Source organism: Trichechus manatus, unplaced genomic scaffold (genome assembly GCF_000243295.1).
Source record: "Trichechus manatus latirostris isolate Lorelei unplaced genomic scaffold, TriManLat1.0 scaffold00069, whole genome shotgun sequence".
NCBI lineage: Eukaryota > Metazoa > Chordata > Mammalia > Sirenia > Trichechidae > Trichechus > Trichechus manatus.
The window spans coordinates 13,871,398-13,887,574 of record NW_004444005.1 but is presented as its reverse complement, the minus strand read 5'-3'; the positions used below and the strand labels follow the sequence as shown (position 1 = coordinate 13,887,574).

Here is a 16,177-nt window from a genome sequence, read left to right as displayed (position 1 = left end):
CTCTCGAGGAGATGGACTGACACAGTGGGTGCAACAATGGACTCAAGCATAACAACAATTGTGGGGATGGCGCAGGACTGGGCAGAGTTTAGTTGTGTTGTACACAGGGGCGCTATGAGTCAGAACTGACTCAACAGCACCTGACAACAACAATGTTAGTATGTCATTTTCTCATTCTTCATTTTGTATACTTTTGCTTGTTCCCCCTTGATGAAGCTCACTGGAACACTTACCTACTTATTTGTCTTCTTTTAAAAATAGCTATCGTGTTTATCATTTCTACTATTTGTGTTAGTTCCTGCTTCACTCTTGTAGTTTGATTATTCTTGTTTAGAACGTTTGCAAGGTAAATACTATATTCCTTTATTTTCAATTTGTCTTCATTAATAATAAAGTCATTTGAGGTTATACATTTTCCTCTGAACACAGCTTTAACTGCATCCTGTAGAGTTGGGTATGAAGTTATCCACCTTTGCAATGCTGTATAGATAATTTGTAACTTCAGATTTCAGTTTCTCTTTGATCCAGGGTTTTATACATATACAGAGAGAGAGAGGACTTGTTAATTTCTAAATATATATGTGATGGAATCTTGTGTTCTATTATATCTTTTCTATTCAACTTGTATGACTTTTTTCGTGGCCCAGGAATTTTGCAAATATTCCATGGGCTTAAATAGATGCAAAGTTCTCTTTCAACAAACATCAATTTAATTGAGCTTGCTGGTTGAATTTTTCAGTTTCTTTATTCTCGAACTTATTTTTTATCTACGTATCTGTTCCATTCTGGAATGGGTGAACTGAAGCCTGAGGAAGAGGGAGGCTGAGCACTCTGGTCCGTGGTCCAGCATGGAGGACGCCAAGCAGTGCCGTGGATCCCGAAGAGAGGCCCCGCCAGAGATGGTGCAGGGAGTGGGGGCGGAGCCAGGTTAGGGTGCAGAGCGAGTCAGTCCCGTTGCCAGGAAGCGGACAGGGACACAATGGGGTCTGGGAGTAGAGCTAGGCAGGGGCGGAAATTCAGCTGATAGTCGCCACCCCACCTTGCCTTCCCGCGCCGGGAGCCATCAGAACAGGTCAGTGCATCTGCTCGGACGTCAGGGCCTTCCTTCGGGGGCTCCAGGTCCCCCCACGCGGCCCCTCCCCCAGGGTATCCTCGCCCGACGCCCAAGATCTCCTGGTCCTCCGGAAACTCGGGGGATTCCCTTCCCGAAATCGAGGGACACACCCATCCTCCTGAACTCATTTTGGAGGCAGGCGACCGGAGATGGCCTTGAAGCTCTGTCCCCGCCCCGCGCCCCGACACCACGCTGGGAAAGCTGTTTGTTTTCTTTGGGCCTGGGATACCGGGTGGGCCCCGCCCCCGGAGTCGGGCTGAGCAGTAGGGGACTGGAGAGAGTGAGCTCCCCCGCGAATTGAGGGTGAAGGGCGGGGGCTGCCACCCCTCCCTCCGCAGGTGCCGCCGGCCGCCCGCGCCAGCCATTCGAGCTATGGGCTCGGACGGCTGCGTCGGCCCTTGGCGGCCTCACCGACCCCGCGGCCCCATCGCGGCGCTCTACAGAGGCCCGGGGCCCAAGTACAAGCTGCCGCCGAACACCGGTACCCGGGCGGGGGGGACACTGGGAGAGGGGGCCGTGCAGGGGGGTGGACTGTGCCGAAGTCGGGAGGGGTCTATTCACCCGGAGGCGCGGGGGCTGCGGGCTGAGGCCTCGGGGAGGGTCTGTGTGGGGGACCGAGTCTGTACTGAGAGGATTGTTAGGGAGACTGTGCCCGGAGGAGGGGGCAGGGTGCCTGTGTCCTGCAGGCGGGGAAGTCTGGCAAGCGGGGAGACGGGTGAGGGGGTCTGTGCCCCGGCGGGAGTGGAGGGAGGACGGGCCGGCGGTGACGCTGGGACACTCTCGCAGGTTACATCCTTCACGACCCGTCGCGGCCCCGAGCCCCCGCCTACACCTTCGGCGCGCGCCTCCCCACGCAACAGCAGTCGTGCAGCCCGGGGCCTGGCCACCTAGTGCCGGCCCGCATGACAGTGCGCGGCCCCGACGGCTCCCCCTCCTACTCCATCTACGGCCGCCCGCGCGACGCGGCGCCCTTCCGCACTCCTGGACCGGGTCAGGCTCCCTGGAACCCCCGCCTCCCCAACTCCGAGCCGCCTCCTGGAAGGCCCGCCCGGGAACCCCCACTGAACCCCTAACCGCCCTCGGGGACCGTAACATCCCAGATTCTGGACGCCATATCTGGAATCTCAAAATCCAGAACCCCGACTCCCACGTGGTTTTGAGAGATTCTGAGTCCAACTCCCCCGAGTCCCAGGACCCCAGCCCCGGCCCCCACCAGGCCCCCCACGCGGTTCCAGCCCACATCCTCGGTCCGCCCCGCAGGCAGATACTTCCCGGAAAGAGCCGGGAACCTGGCGTACCCCAGCGCGCCTCGGCACACCATCGCTCCTCGAAACTGGGGCGTCCAACCTGAGCGGCAAACGCCAGGTGAGACCAGAAAGAATCATCCCAGCACCGTGGAATCCCACCCTTTCCTCCCCACAGTCCTGGACCCTCACCGGGCCCGCCCTCCACAGTGCGCGCCGCAGGCACTAGGACCACCCGGCACTCGGATGGCTGGGGAGACCCTAGGCCTATCCGCAAGAACCCGCCCCCAGCTTGGCCCCTCGACTGCTCCACCCTAGGCCCCGGGACCTACACGGTGCCCTCGCTCTTGGGCTCCCGCGTCATCGGCAAGGTCTCGGCTCCAACTTACTCCATCTATGGCCGCAGCGCAGTGGGCACCTTCTTCGAGGACCTCAGCAAGGTGGGAGAGGTGCCACCAGGGCTCAACGTAGTAAGGGGTCAACAGAGGGGTTAGAGGGCAAGAGCAGCGTTGGTGGTTTGCGCGGGATGGAAGCCAGGCGCAGTGGCTCCCCTGCGCTCCCGCCAGACGCCGGGACCCTGCGCCTACCACGTGGTGAACCCAGCCGTCTACAAGTCCCGGGCCCCGCAGTTCACGATGCTGGCGCGGACTTCGCTCCCCGAAGACAACACCTTGAAGCCCGGGCCAGCGGCCTACAACGTGGACAAGGTGGCCTGGAGTTCAAGGGCGGGGGGCAGGGGCAGGAGCTGAGGGTTTGGCTCCTGGACCGAGGGTCAGAGGTCCGGAGCACGCAGAGCCGGACGGCCGGTCCACGCGGTCAGCGGCCTCTCCCGCCCACAGCACCGGAAGCCCCGTGGCTGGAGCTTTGGGATCCGACACTCCGACTACCTGGCCCCGATGGTGACCGACTTGGATGACTGACCCGCCGGGCGGGCGCGGCCCCACAAATGTTTGCTTAAAGCGTCCCATGCAGCCGCTTGTCCGTCTCTCTGTGCGCGCCCGGGTCGTTGGTGTCTGGGACAGTGGGGGTGGGGGGATCCCGCCCGCCTAGAGCTCTGCCCGGCGGGGATCCTCCTCGGCGACCTTCCGAGCGGCCCCGCCCACCCGCCTTTCTCGGGCCGCCATTGGCCACACGCCGACCTGCCCCCTGCCGCGGTCTGTGCAAGGGTCCACTGACCCCGCTGTCCAGATCCCGTGGCCAGGTGCGCGGCGGGCGAGACTGGGCTGGAATCCAGAGTAGGACGGGCGAGGGCTGCTGCGGGACAGGTATGGGCTGGGGGTTACGTTGTGAGACAAAGAAGTGGAGACAAACGCGGAGGGAGACAAGAACTTGGGGCAGAGGGTCTGACAGAGGCGAACACGAGGGGGGGGGAGGGAGAAAGAGAGAGAGGGGGAGAGAGGGGGGGAGGGAGAGAGAGAGAGAGAGGGGAGAGAGAGAGAGACAGAGAGAGAAAGAGGGTCGGGATAGGGGAACGTGGCCCCGGAGACGCGTACCCAAGGCAGTGGCAGGTTCCAGGTGTGTCTCGAACCCCTGCAGGCCCAGAGCGATGGAGGCTCCAGGGACCCCACGACCTCCTGGTGTCCTCGCGGGCGGAGGGAGTCAGGGGCCTGCGAACCCCGCTCCGGGGCCGAAGCAGCTCCCGGAGCTGATCCGCCTGAAGCGTGACGGAAGCCGCCTGAGCGAGGCGGACATCAGGGCCTTCGTGCGCGCCGTGGTGGACGGGAGCGCGCAGGGAGTGCAGATCGGTGCGTGGGGAGGGCTGGGCAGCCTGACCCCGACCTTGACTCTGACCCCCAGGTCGGCAAAGACTGTCCACCGTGTGGACTCCACAGCACCCCACCCCAGTCACTGCCCCAGGATCACTGGCTTTGTGTGACCCCCGGGCCTCCCCCTCCAGCTGCTCACAGGCGTTTACCCTACACCTAGGGGCCATGCTCATGGCCATCCGACTTCGGGGCATGGACCTGGAGGAAACCACAGCGTTGACCCAGGCCCTGGCCGAATCCGGGCAGCAGCTGGAGTGGCCAGAGGCCTGGCAGGGGCAGCTTGTGGACAAACATTCCACAGGGGGCGTGGGTGACAAGGTCAGCCTGGTCCTGGCACCTGCCCTGGCCGCCTGTGGCTGCAAGGTTAGAAGCCACCTCCTCCCCAGACCAAAACCTCTGACCCCAGAGAGCCAGCAACTCAGCCGCCCACAGGCAGCTCCCAGTCCCCAGCCTGGCCCAGACTATCCCCCAAGAGCAGGACCCAGGCTTCTCCACCCTCTAGTCGCCAGACTAGCCCCCAGGGCAGAAACTGGCTCCCCCACCCCCTCATCCCCCAGGCTAGACCCTATCGGACAGGACCAAGTACTCTCCTTCCCCTCAGTACCCTGGACAGGATGGGGCCTCAAAAGGGCAGGATTCTCTCCCTCAGTCCCCCAGACTTGTGCCCCTAAGGACAGGTACCAGCCTCCTACCCCACTGACCCCTCACCCCCAGCCAGGACAATCTGTTTTCCATTCTCTGGGCACCTACCACAGCTGCTTAATAAATGCTTCCTAACTCCAGCTGAAGTCCTAACCAGGGGGCACGCTAGAGGCGGGGCACTGCGCAGGTGCGCTCAGCATCCCTGCCCACCAGGTGCCAATGATTAGTGGACGCGGTCTTGGGCACACGGGGGGCACCCTGGATAAGCTGGAGTCTATTCCTGGATTCACTGTCACCCAGAGCCCAGAGCAGGTAGGGGAAGGGGTGGGGGGAATGGACAGTCATTGATTGAGGTTATGGAGATGTTGCTCCGAATGACTGAAGGGTAGCTGATGGGGCATTAATTAGGGCCACTAATGAGGATATTGATCTAAATTCATGGCCCGTTGATGGTCATTGGGCTTTGGTAATCAGTGGATCTTGATCAGGGTCATTAATGGAGAATTGGTCAAAATCACTGATGGGCCATTTATCAATCATCATGGGCCATAGGAAATTGATCAGGATCGTTGACGGGTCAAAGATCAGTCATTGATGAGAATTGATCATAATCATTCAAGGGTCACTGATGGTTACTGGTCATGGTTTTGGACATATGTCAAGGTTGCTGATGAATGGTTGATCAGGGTCAGTGATGGGGTCACTGGAGTCACTGAGAGTCCTGATGGGGGGGGGGGGTGCCTGAGCAGATGCGAGGGCTCCTGGAGCAAGTGGGCTGCTGTATCGTGGGCCAGAGCAAGAAGCTGGTTCCTGCAGACGGAATCCTGTATGCAGCCAGGGACGTGACTGCCACTGTAGACAGCCTGCCCCTCGTCACAGGTGACCTGACCTCAGACCCCGGGTCAGCCTCCTGCACACTGCAGATTTCTGACCTCCAGAGTCAGGGTCCTCACACCACAGGTGGCAGTCAGAATCAGGGTCCCTTCATCACAGAAGACCTGACTCCAGAGCCTGCCTCCCCCAAACCAGGTGACCTACACTCGATCCCTGGGGTCAGCCGCCTGCACATCACAAGTGCTATGACCCCCACCGTGTGCCTCGGCCCCGACCAGGGCCAGGGCCAGGGCCCCTGCATCGCAGGATGCCTGACTCTCAATTCGTGGAGGGTAGTCTGGGATTCAGCCCCCTGGGGACCCCAATGCCCAAGGCCCGTGACTGACTGACTGCTGACCTCAGAGTCGGCATCCCCTCATCCTGCGGGCAATGACCCCCTCCCAAGCTCTCCATTCCCCCAGCCTCCCCTGCCCCCCAGCCTCCATCCTCAGTAAGAAGGCCGTGGAAGGACTGATGGCTCTGGTGGTGGACGTGAAGTTTGGGGGGGCTGCAGTCTTTCCCACTGAGGCCCAGGCCCGGGAGCTGGCAACGATGCTGGTGAGCACCTGTGCCCACAGGAGCCTGTGAGGTGTGGCCTCACTTTGGGGGGGGGCCTGTAGTGTGGCCCCTCTGTGGGGTCCCTGTGTGGGTGGTGTGGAATGCTCATGGGTGGCTGGGGACTCTCTGTGGGGTGAGTCTCCTCATCTGGGCCCACTGTCCCCTTCAAACCTGTGCTCTGTGGCCTGGTGGCCCACCCCATCCTTTCCTCTGGCTCTTCGGACCCCTCTATCCACTCACAGCCAGGTCTGGCCCAGGTCTCATCCCCCTGTATCCTCCAGGGCTCCCTCCTGTGCCCCAGGCCAGGACCACTACTAGGTCAGGCACGTGCTGCTTGAGGTGTCTCCCCCTCAGCCTTCCCTGAGGCCTCAGCTCCTTGGGGGGCTGGACCAAGGAGCAGCCCGCTGCTGGAGCACACTTCCCAGAGTTTGGTGACTCGAGTTCCTGCCACGTGGAGTTCACCCTGACCGTGTCTCCACAGGTGGAGGTGGGGGCGGGCCTGGGGCTGCGGGTCGCAGCCGCCCTGACCTCCATGGACACCCCCCTGGGCCGCAGCGTGGGCCACACCCTGGAGGTAGAAGAGGCGCTGCTTTGCATGGACGGCGCGGGGCCCCCAGACCTGCGGGACCTGGTCACCCGGCTCGGTGAGCTGCGGGGGGCCGCAGGGCGAGAGTCGCCCCCGCCGGGAGCCCCGGGCCCCGCCGCACCTAACTCTACCGCCCGCAGGGGGCGACCTGCTCTGGCTCAGCGGGCGCGCGCAGGCCCAGGCCGAGGGCGCCGCCCGGGTGGCCGCAGTACTGGACGACGGCTCCGCCCTGGGCCGCTTCGAGCGGATGCTAACGGCGCAAGGCGTGGACAAGGACTTGGCTCGAGGCCTGTGCTCCGGGACCCCCGCGCGGCGCCGGCAGCTTCTGCCCCGCGCCCGGGAGCAGGAAGAGCTGCGCGCGGGCGCCGACGGTGAGAGCGGGAAGGGCCGGGGACCCCCGCCGCGCCCCTCCCGGAGCCCAGCCCGTCGCGGGGACCCCTGACCTCTCCCCGAAGACTCCAACCCACCTCGCCCCCACTTCCTCGAACCTAGTCGCTCTCTGGAGCCCTCTTCCCTCTCCAAGCGCAGCCCCTCCCCGGAGATCCCCGGGCGCTGTGGGGACCCCCGTCCCTCTCCGAGCCCAGCTCCCCCGCCGCAGTGCCCCGGCCCGCCCAGCTCCCTCTCCCCGCAGGCACCGTGGAGCTCATCCGGGCGCTGCCGCTGGCGTTCGTACTGCACGAGCTCGGGGCCGGACGCAGCCGCGTCGGGGAGCCCCTCCGGCCCGCCGTGGGCGCCGAGCTGCTGGTGGGCGTGGGCCAGAGGTTGCGCCGCGGTGAGCTTCCCCCGGCCACTGTCCTCCCGCCGATGACCCCGGCCACCTCCCCGATCGTCCCGCCGCTGACCCCCGCCCGCCCGCCCGCCCGCAGGGACGCCCTGGCTCCGCGTGCACCTGGACGGACCCGCTCTCAGCGACCCCCAGCGCCGCACCCTGCAGGGGGCGCTCGTGCTCTCGGACCGCGCGCCGTTCGCCGCGCCCTCGCCGTTTGTGGAGTTAGTCCTGCCGCCGCCTGCGCGCGCGCCCGGGGAGCCGCAGCAGTAAAGCCCGAGAACCGCGACGCAGTGACTTTGTCCTTGTCCTAGTCTGTGCCCGGCGCGCGGGGCGGGGCCACGAGGGGGCGGGGCGAGGGGCGGGGCCCGGCGAGGGTAGGGCCCGCGGGAGGGGTGGGGGTGAGGGTGCCCACCCCAATAACGACTGGACACGTGACCTACAGCGGGGGAGGGGGTGGGGTGCCAGCGACCATTGTGCACACGCGCAATGCTGAGCCCGCCCAGCCGCCGCGCCCACCTGCTCCTGCGCCTGCGCGGCGCTGTTGACGCAGGCGCGTTGGCGTCGAGCGTGGCGACTGTGGAGTCCGGTGACCCCCGCTGAGCCGCGTGGTATACTTTGGGGGCGGCGAGAAGACCTCAGGGTGCTGGGTCCGGGCCTTCCGAGGCTGCGTCCTCTAACACGCGGCCGCGACCGGCTGCCAACAGCCCCTTCCTGCTGCGAGGTCTGCGCGCGGGTGCGGGGGAAGGGGCGTGCCTGCGGGGCGGGGGGCTCGCACCTGGCCGGGGGCTCTCCGGTCCTCCGACGTGGCCAGCTGGCTGGCCGACCGGCGCGGTTCTGGGGTCAGGACCCCGGAGGAGGGTCTGCAGGTGTGTGGTCTGGGCCACCTCGGAGACCTGCTTTTCGGAGCCCGGCTCTGATTCTACACCGCGCACTGCTTCGTGTGGTCCCTAGTCCACTTTATGAACGAGGCGCCCACGGCCAGGAGCCGTCGGTTCGGTGAGGCCGGAAGCTTAGACTGGGTAGGGCCGCCCAGCCGCGGTGAGGCGTCTCCAGGGGAGGCTGCCACAGCCAGACAGCGCCGGGCGTTGAGAAGACACGGGTGCTGTCGGGAAACCTTGGAGGGAAGAGGGTGGAAACCTCACCACGTGTTTGCCAGGACCCGAGTACCGGGAGAGAAAGGTTGGCTATGGAGGGCATCAGCGAGGGATGAGCCGTGCACCTGAGGGCAGACTCACACTACTCAGGCAGGTTGGAGAGGGGCCGCTGCACCAAGGCTGAGGGCTCCGTTAGTCTTTGGGGCTGCAAGCGAGACTCATCCACCTCCTTCCAAAAAATGGGGCTTTATTACAAATAGATAAGCATACTCAAATCCAGGAAATTATTGCACTGGGGACACCTTCCTTTTGCAGGAGACAGGACACTCAGCTTCCAGCTGCAGGCGGAAGGCAGGCGGTGCCAAGGGGCAGGCACAGGACAGCAGCAGGACCAGAGGGTGGACACCAGGTGGGATGACGCCGACTGAGGCTGTCAGGTTAGAGCTGGTCAGATGCAGAGGTTTCAGAGGTGAGCATTGTCACCTGTTAAGTGAGATCTGGGGTACAGTCTTGGGCAGCAGCTAAGCTTGACTGTTAGGTAGGTCCTTCAGATGGGTGCTCAGAGGCCCCAGGGCAACTTGTTCCCTCCTTCTGGCTGCTGACACCTTTGTTCTTTACAGGTGTCAGGTCCATGCTGCTGCCGGCTCGGGCACCCAAGGCTTGGCAAGGGCTCTCCCGGCTCAAGCTGCTGGCCCCAGCCTCCCCTGGAGCCCTGGGAAGCGAGACCCTGCATCTGAGGCCCCGGCTCCTGTCATGGCAGGGCCCCGCAGGAACAGGAGGGCAAGGCCATCCCCAGGGTCCTGGGCTACGGACAAGGCTGCTCATCACTGCGCTATTTGGGGCGGGGCTCGGCGGGGCCTGGCTGGTTGCTCGGGCTGAGAAGGAGCGGTGGCGGCAGCAACAGCGGATAGAGGCCCTGCGCCAGGCAGCCGTGGGTCAGGGCGACTTTAGCCTGCTGGACCACCGGGGCCAGGCCCGCTGCAAAGCTGATTTCCGGGGCCAGTGGGTGCTGATGTACTTTGGCTTCACCCACTGCCCTGACATCTGCCCGGATGAACTGGAGAAGCTGGTGCAGGTGGTGCGGGAGCTGGAGGCCCACCCCAGCCTGCCCCCTGTGCAGCCCGTCTTTGTCACCGTGGACCCTGAGCGGGATGATGTGGCAGCCCTGGCCCACTATGTGCAGGACTTCCATCCGCGGCTGCTGGGGCTCACCGGCTCCGCCGAGCAGGTAGCCCAGGTGAGTCACAACTACCGCGTGTACTACAGCGCCGGCCCCAAGGACGAGGACCAGGACTACCTCGTGGATCACTCCGTCGCCATCTACCTGCTCAACCCCGACGGCCTCTTCACTGACTACTACGGCCGGGGCAGGTCGGCTGAGCAGATCGCGGACAGCGTGCAGCGCCACATGGCCGCCTTCCGCAGCATTCTCGGCTGAGCTGCAGTGCCCGTGTGTCATTAAACGACTGCCACGGAGCTCTGTGTGTGGTCTGCAAAAGGGCAGCTTGCAGGGGCAGGACAGGAAGCGCCAGGCTGGCAGTCGGCGGGGGTGCGGGCTGGGCAACCCTTCTCTCTGCACAGAACGGGAGTTTGGACATCATTGTTTGGTGGGTAGGTGGGATGGCAGTGCCACTTTATTAGGCTGGGCCAGCCAAGAAGCAGATGCTCTCTGTCCCAGCATGCATGGGGCCAGGGGGCTGGCAGCCCCACCCACCCCGTCTGAGTGCCGTCAGGGCTGGGCCATGGAGGGGGCCGCGTAGGTCTGGAAGCGCTTGTGGGCCCGCTGGTGCGTGAGCAGCCTCAGGGACATGGTGTCCACAGCGACCTCCAGCCCTGGCTGCTGCGCAATCTCCACCGTGTAGTCATTGGCCTGAGAGAAAGAGGTGTCAGCCAGGATCCTGGGGCCGCCACCCTGCACCCCCACCCTCACCCCCGGGCTACTTACCAGCTGCAGGGAGGCCAGCATGGAGCGACACACCTCGAAGGCAGGCTGGCCGGCCACCAGCTTGGCAAAGGGACGCCACTCATTGAGCTGGCTAAACCGTGAGACCAGCTGGTCCCCGTAAGTGTGGATGTCAAAGGGCGTGTGCTGCTCCTGTGCCAGGGAGAGGGGTCACGCTGTCCACAGGGTAAGGCCAGCCCTGGGACGAGCACCTCCAGGCCCCAGGTGGGCAGGAGGCTCCAGGCCTTCGCCAGGAGCTGCCTGTGGGGAGGGGACACGCTCCTACAGACCCACGGCACCCACTCACCTGCTCCCGGAGCAGGGGCTGGATGGTGTCCTCCCAGTCTCGGATGCGCTGGCTCAGCTCCGTCTCCTGGACAAACTTCTGGGAGGTGGCTATGAAGAGTTCCTGGGGGAACGGATAGAGGCTACGGCCTTCTGTGTAGGGACCTGGGCCCGCTGCCCCCACAAGCTCTGACCCAGACCTACCACATTCCTTTGAACCAGCTCCTCGTAGCTCAGGGATGGTGGCCTGGTCTCTGCATCTGGGAGAGGGACAGCTGTGAGCTGGGTGAGCTCCGGGGCCCCTCATTACCCACCGGGCCAGCTACCCACTCCCAGACCTACCTAGGTCATCACCTTCCCCAGGCCTTGTCCCTTCGGGCTCCAAGTAGTCCTCGGGCTCCAGAAAATCATCTAGAAATGGGAGGGCAGTGAGCAGGAAACCACACCCGCTGGGCAGGGGAGCCGAGCCCCACCCCGCCCAACAGCCAGGCACCCACCTGCCGCCCCAAGGTGCTCCAGCGAGTCTTCCAGCCGCTCCTCCTCTTCAGGCCACAGACCCTCCTCGGCCCTTGGCAGCCACTGCTCGCCCATCTGTCCACAGGGGGCAGCTGTGAGGGGCGCCCCTACCCCCCCCCCAGGGCCCACGGGGCTGACTACAGCCCGAGTGAACGCTACTCACCTCCCCCCTCCGCAGCCTCCGGAGGGCCTCCAGCTGCTCCTTCACGTGCCTCCAGTACAGGGCTTCCATGTCTATAGACAAGAGGCCTCGGGCAGGGGGGCGCCTCTGTCCTTCAGGCCCACCCTGCCCGCCCCGGCCAGGCAAGAAGCCCCTCAGGAGTGCCTGCCCGTGGGATCCCAGCCTCACCTGCGAAGGACGGGCCCTTCCTCCGCGGCCTCCTGCTGTCAGTGTGGTCAGCATCTAGGAGAGCACGGTCAGCAGGACCCCGGCGGAGGCCCCGCCGCCTTCCTCCGCGTGGCAGTGGCCTCTCCCTCCTCCCCAGCCCCAGCACCACCGCACCAACTCACAAGCGGCCAGGTACCACTGGTGGAAGTCTTGCAGCTTGGTGGCACGCTTCCTCTTGCGCTTCTGTCCCGGAGCCTCCTCCACGCAGGGTGGCACAGAGAAGGGCCTACCTGGGGGGAAACGGGGACTCTGTCCTGGAGCTGAACTGTAGGGCCCTGGAGACCTTGGGAGGTGACCTTGAGCAGTGACTGTGGAGCCTAAGGTCACACAGTCCTCACTCCTGCCCCACCTCTCCTAGAAGCGAGAGAGGGAAGACTGTCCCCACCAGGCTCCTGGCTGGGACACAAAGCTCACCCCCATCGCGTCCCCGTGAACCCAGCCACCCCCCCCATTACCTTTCTTGAAGGGCTTAGACTCCAAGGAGTCGAAGGGGTCCAGGCTCTGCCAGGGATCCGGGGCCTTCTGAGCACAGAGCACAAGCAGACGCTGGGGTGGGGGATTCAGGAGAAGATAACCCCAGACTGCAGGAGGGGGCTCTAATCTGAGGGAAGAACATTCCTCGGAGAAGAAAGAGAAGGCAGGTGCAAAGGACCTGGGGTGCTGGGGGGGAGGGGGAGAGGGGGGCCAGGTGAGCGCAGGGATGGCACATGAGGGGGTGGGTGGGGGTCCTTACGCACCTTCAGCTGGGACATGGGCACTGGGGCCTCCACTCGCTCACGCAGCATGTACCTCCGGGGCAGGTCAGCACTCTGCAGAGACACCCACACAGCCCGCCTCACTCCTCCACCCCGGGCCCTGAGCCCCTGGCCTGCAGACACCCAGCAGCTCTATTCTGGGGCAGAACATTCAAGTAGTTCAAGGACTAAAGTGTAAAAAGTAAAACAAAAAATCTAAGAAAACTTAAACCCATTGCCGTTGAGTCACTTCCGACTCATAGCGACCCTGTAGGACAGAATAGAACTGCTCTGTAGGGTTTCCAAGGAGCGGCTGCTGGATTCGAACTGCCGACCTTTGGTTAGCAGCTATACCTCGCTGTAGCTCTTAACCACTGCGACACCAGGGCTCCAGAAAACTCTAGGAGGCCTGTCTATGAACTAGCGGACTAGTGGTAGTGGAGTACTTATGAAAAACACGAAAAAAGAATAACATGACAGACATCCACGTGTCTACCAACTGGAATTAGCAAATGTTCACGTTTTTCTCCTTTACGCTTCAGGGTTTTCAACAGAAGGCAGAAGAACTTTCCTCAGCCGTGTCTTGAGCACAGCCAACCCTGGGGGAGCTGAGGAGGCACAGCCTGACCACAGGGAAGCTGGCCAGGAGCACCAGCTGCCCTCCCAGGTGGCTGTGGGCTCTGCAGAGCTCAGACCCTCCAACAGCAACTATCCTCCTCGAGCAGTGGATTCTGTGCTCAGGAAGGGCGGGAGGCGTGGAGTCGCCAGCAGAGGGCTGCTGCAGGACCGCGTCTGGGCCAGTAGAGGAGGCCGGGCTTCTAGGCAAAGCCACCCACTCCCTGCAGCTGAGGGGCCAGGGAGCACCAGCCACAGTGATGCACCCGCTCCCCCCGTTGAGAACTCAGGGCAGCTCCACTTGCCTCGTCCTGTCTTGGGGTGCACTCACCTGGGCTCTCGGGCCTCAGTGGGGTCCTACCTGCTGTGGGCTCAGCTCCAGAGGGACCTCAGGGACCACGGCCTCGGGGAGCTCTGCCGCTGCCTCGTCCTCCTCGTCTTCACCCCTGTCATCCCCCCCACCTCCAGGCATCAGGCCTTCTGGAGAGTGCAGGGCAGGAGAGCAAGACCCTCAGCCCCAAGGAACCTAGAGACCCAAACTGTGGAGGGAGGGGCTGCCCCTAGGGAGAGGTGGGGGTGCCCAGCTGCCCTTGGCCAGACACCAGGAGACCAGACTCTCAGGTCCTGTAATTAGAGCCTAGAGATCAGCAGGTCTGCTTTATAAACGCTGCTCCTCACACTTGTGTTCTATTTCTTGGCAAGTGTTCCTCTTTAAATGGAGGGGGCAGCCCCCACTCAGTGCCGTGGCGCCGCCCCACTGGGGTGCTCTCACCTGGCTCTGGGGAGCAGCTGGGTGCAGGCTCAGGACTCTTGCACACAGAGACTTCCACTGGCTGCTCCTCAGCCCTCCCAGTGTCTGCCAAGACAGGGCGCAGGGCAGGGTCAGCCCAGTCCCTCCCACAGAGACCCACCCGGGTGTCACAGAACCCAGCGGGCCCCATGTGTCAGGTACCCCGAGGCCAGCTCTGACCTTGCCAGCCTACAGTCACCATCAGGGGACACTGGACAGCTGGGCAGACAGGGACGACAAGGGACAAGGCCCAACAACCCATCCAGAATGGAGCAGGAGGCCTGGGGACGGAGTGAGGTTACCTGGCCCAGGTGATGGCTGGGATCGATGCCTCAGGGGGGCGCCCTCCCTGGGGAAGGCAGGCGGGGGAACCTGACAATGGAGTCCACTCAAAGACCCCCACAGCCAGCCCCTCACCTTTCTGGGTCCTCTGCAGCAGCGTCTCCTGGGGGTACATGCCCACGGGTTCCAGCATGAAGGCCCCTCTGGGGTGGGGGGTGCATGTGTTCATCCTGAAATCCTTCCGGCTGGCCAGCACCTCTCCCTGACAGCTGTGCCGGCAAAAACACACCTGCAGTAGACACCTTCCCAGGCAGCCCTCCCAAGCGCCCGGCTCGGGCCCATACCTGTACAGCGGGTGGTGGTTCTTCTCCACCTCGTCCGGGGCCACCAGGGCCATGGGCATGAGGGGCACAATGACCACTTCCTGCATGGGGGCCAGGGGCTGGTGTGAGCAATGCATTCCTCAGGCCTAGGGCAGGGAGCCCACACCGCCCAGCACCCCTTCCACTAGCAAGACACCCCAGGAGAGCCCTGAAGGGGCTGCTCACACTGGCAGATTGGCCATCCTTCAGGTCCACGCAGGCCCGGGCATCGGGCATCTCATCCAGGGACAAGAACTATGGGAAACACGAGTCATGCAGGGGCCACAGCCAGGAGCCACACCACCAGGCGGGGCCACCTGCCAAGACCCTCACCTCGTCCTCTGGCTCCCGGGGGCCCCCGGAGCTGGCATCCCCAGCACCCCCATCGTCCCGCGCTAAGGAGAGCTGCTTGGCCTGCCTGGGAGAGATGGTCCCTGTGTGGGCTTCACAGGGGGCGCGGGGCCTCCCTAGTCACGGCCCCCGGCACCCCCCCTCAGTACTCACTTTTTCCCAGAGATGAAATCGAGGGCCTGGTAGACCAGCGAGTAGAGGTACTCCACCTGCCACCAGGGCGCAAGTGAGGACGCGGAAGGGCGGGCCCAGTCCAGCCACCCAGCCCTAGTCCCTGGGGCCTACCAAACCAGGCCTGTGCACACCCAGAGGTCTGGCCTCATCTCCAAAACCCCAGGTGCAAGTCCTACCAATTCTACTGCCAAAACCACATTTCAAATCCAGCTGACGTCTCCATGTAACTACTGGCCGCTGGAGGCTCCCCTCCCCACTCCCCCCGACCACCGACCACAGCAGCCAGTGAGGCCCAAAGCCGCAGACCCCATCCGGCCCTGGTTCCCCCAGTGCGCTTCCTCGCTGGTCACGCCCCCGCGCGACCACGCCCCCACCCTCCTTGCTCCTCCCACCAGGAGCCTGTGGTCAGTCCCTGCTGTTACCCCACCCCACACCTGTGCTAGCTCCTCCTGTCCCCTCAGACTCAGCCTCATGCCGCTGCCTCCTGCTGGCCCTGTGGCAGCTCCAATCACAAGCCTTGTTTCCTGTCTAGAATCCGAGGACCCACTGAGCTGGTGGAGGGGTCTCAGGCCTTTGAGTTGCCGAGGCCAACAAGACTGCTGGATGACAGAGCAGAGCGCACACGCGCCACCCTACAGGCTATCCCCACTCGCATTAGGTGTTATTCCTCCAGGCAACAAGAGAGCCAAGAACGCAAGCGCCTGTCTTCTTGGGCACGCAAAGCCATGTTACATCCAAACTTGTTGTTTGGTGCTACAAGGACTCGGGAGCGGGGGCTGAGATGCTGGGAGGCCAGGTCAGAGGCAGACAAGCCCCTGGCCCTCCGCACACCCCGGGCTCACCTTCTTACTGTAGACACAGGCAGAGCCCTGGATCAGCAGCGCGGCCTCAATGAAGTTCATTGTAGTCTTGCCTTCATCAAAAGAAATGCAGATCTGGTCCAGCTGCAAGACACCCGCAGACAGGGGGGCCGGAGCCCCATCCCAGTGTGGCCTCAGGCATGCTTCCTCCCCCTGCAGGGCCCCCTCTCCTGCCTCCTCCCCTCGCAGCTCCCCTCACCCCCCTCAGCAGCCCCCCTGCTCCCTCTGCAGC

The 16,177-nt window shown here is 63.6% G+C and overlaps 4 protein-coding genes across 8 annotated transcripts in view; 3 read left to right on the top strand and 1 right to left on the bottom strand.

Moving 5' to 3' along the window:
* The first annotated feature begins 1,486 nt into the window (after nt 1-1,486).
* Nucleotides 1,487-3,278, top strand: CIMAP1B (ciliary microtubule associated protein 1B). The gene is made up of 6 exons (XM_004380027.1): nt 1,487-1,595; nt 1,901-2,104; nt 2,375-2,479; nt 2,677-2,798; nt 2,925-3,065; nt 3,198-3,278. The coding sequence occupies exons 1-6, from the start codon at nt 1,487-1,489 to the stop codon at nt 3,276-3,278; spliced, it is 762 nt and encodes a 253-aa protein (XP_004380084.1).
* A 626-nt stretch (nt 3,279-3,904) lies between these two features.
* On the top strand, nt 3,905-7,822 carry TYMP (thymidine phosphorylase). The gene is made up of 9 exons (XM_004380085.1): nt 3,905-4,103; nt 4,285-4,487; nt 4,980-5,078; nt 5,516-5,645; nt 6,079-6,197; nt 6,679-6,841; nt 6,924-7,154; nt 7,415-7,555; nt 7,650-7,822. The coding sequence occupies exons 1-9, from the start codon at nt 3,905-3,907 to the stop codon at nt 7,820-7,822; spliced, it is 1,458 nt and encodes a 485-aa protein (XP_004380142.1).
* Nucleotides 7,823-8,173: 351 nt separating this feature from the next.
* LOC101348874 (protein SCO2 homolog, mitochondrial) lies at nt 8,174-10,111 on the top strand. The gene is made up of 2 exons (XM_004380084.2): nt 8,174-8,273; nt 9,267-10,111. The coding sequence occupies exon 2, from the start codon at nt 9,278-9,280 to the stop codon at nt 10,082-10,084; it is 807 nt and encodes a 268-aa protein (XP_004380141.1). The 5' UTR covers nt 8,174-8,273; nt 9,267-9,277; the 3' UTR covers nt 10,085-10,111.
* A 90-nt stretch (nt 10,112-10,201) lies between these two features.
* NCAPH2 (non-SMC condensin II complex subunit H2) overlaps nt 10,202-16,177 on the bottom strand; it is a 10,447-nt gene continuing 4,471 nt past the window's right edge. Inside the window, exons 2-20 of one of the 5 annotated variants that reach the window (XM_023734638.1) lie at nt 15,928-16,029; nt 15,065-15,120; nt 14,894-14,978; nt 14,747-14,815; nt 14,543-14,622; nt 14,334-14,467; nt 13,899-13,982; nt 13,488-13,606; nt 12,515-12,586; nt 12,233-12,323; nt 11,900-12,007; nt 11,739-11,792; nt 11,553-11,623; nt 11,371-11,464; nt 11,216-11,284; nt 11,078-11,133; nt 10,896-10,997; nt 10,592-10,741; nt 10,206-10,516 (exon numbers count right to left, since the gene is read on the bottom strand). In XM_023734638.1, the coding sequence (XP_023590406.1) occupies nt 10,376-10,516; nt 10,592-10,741; nt 10,896-10,997; nt 11,078-11,133; nt 11,216-11,284; nt 11,371-11,464; nt 11,553-11,623; nt 11,739-11,792; nt 11,900-12,007; nt 12,233-12,323; nt 12,515-12,586; nt 13,488-13,606; nt 13,899-13,982; nt 14,334-14,467; nt 14,543-14,622; nt 14,747-14,815; nt 14,894-14,978; nt 15,065-15,120; nt 15,928-16,029 (1,737 nt within the window). In that variant the 3' untranslated portion in view covers nt 10,206-10,375. Of the gene's footprint in view, nt 10,517-10,591; nt 10,742-10,895; nt 10,998-11,077; nt 11,134-11,215; nt 11,285-11,370; nt 11,465-11,552; nt 11,624-11,738; nt 11,793-11,899; nt 12,008-12,232; nt 12,324-12,514; nt 12,587-13,487; nt 13,607-13,898; nt 13,983-14,333; nt 14,623-14,746; nt 14,816-14,893; nt 14,979-15,064; nt 15,121-15,927; nt 16,030-16,177 lie in introns of all 5 variants that reach the window. The other 4 variants (XM_023734640.1, XM_023734639.1, XM_023734636.1 and 1 more) reach the window with 4 other exon arrangements.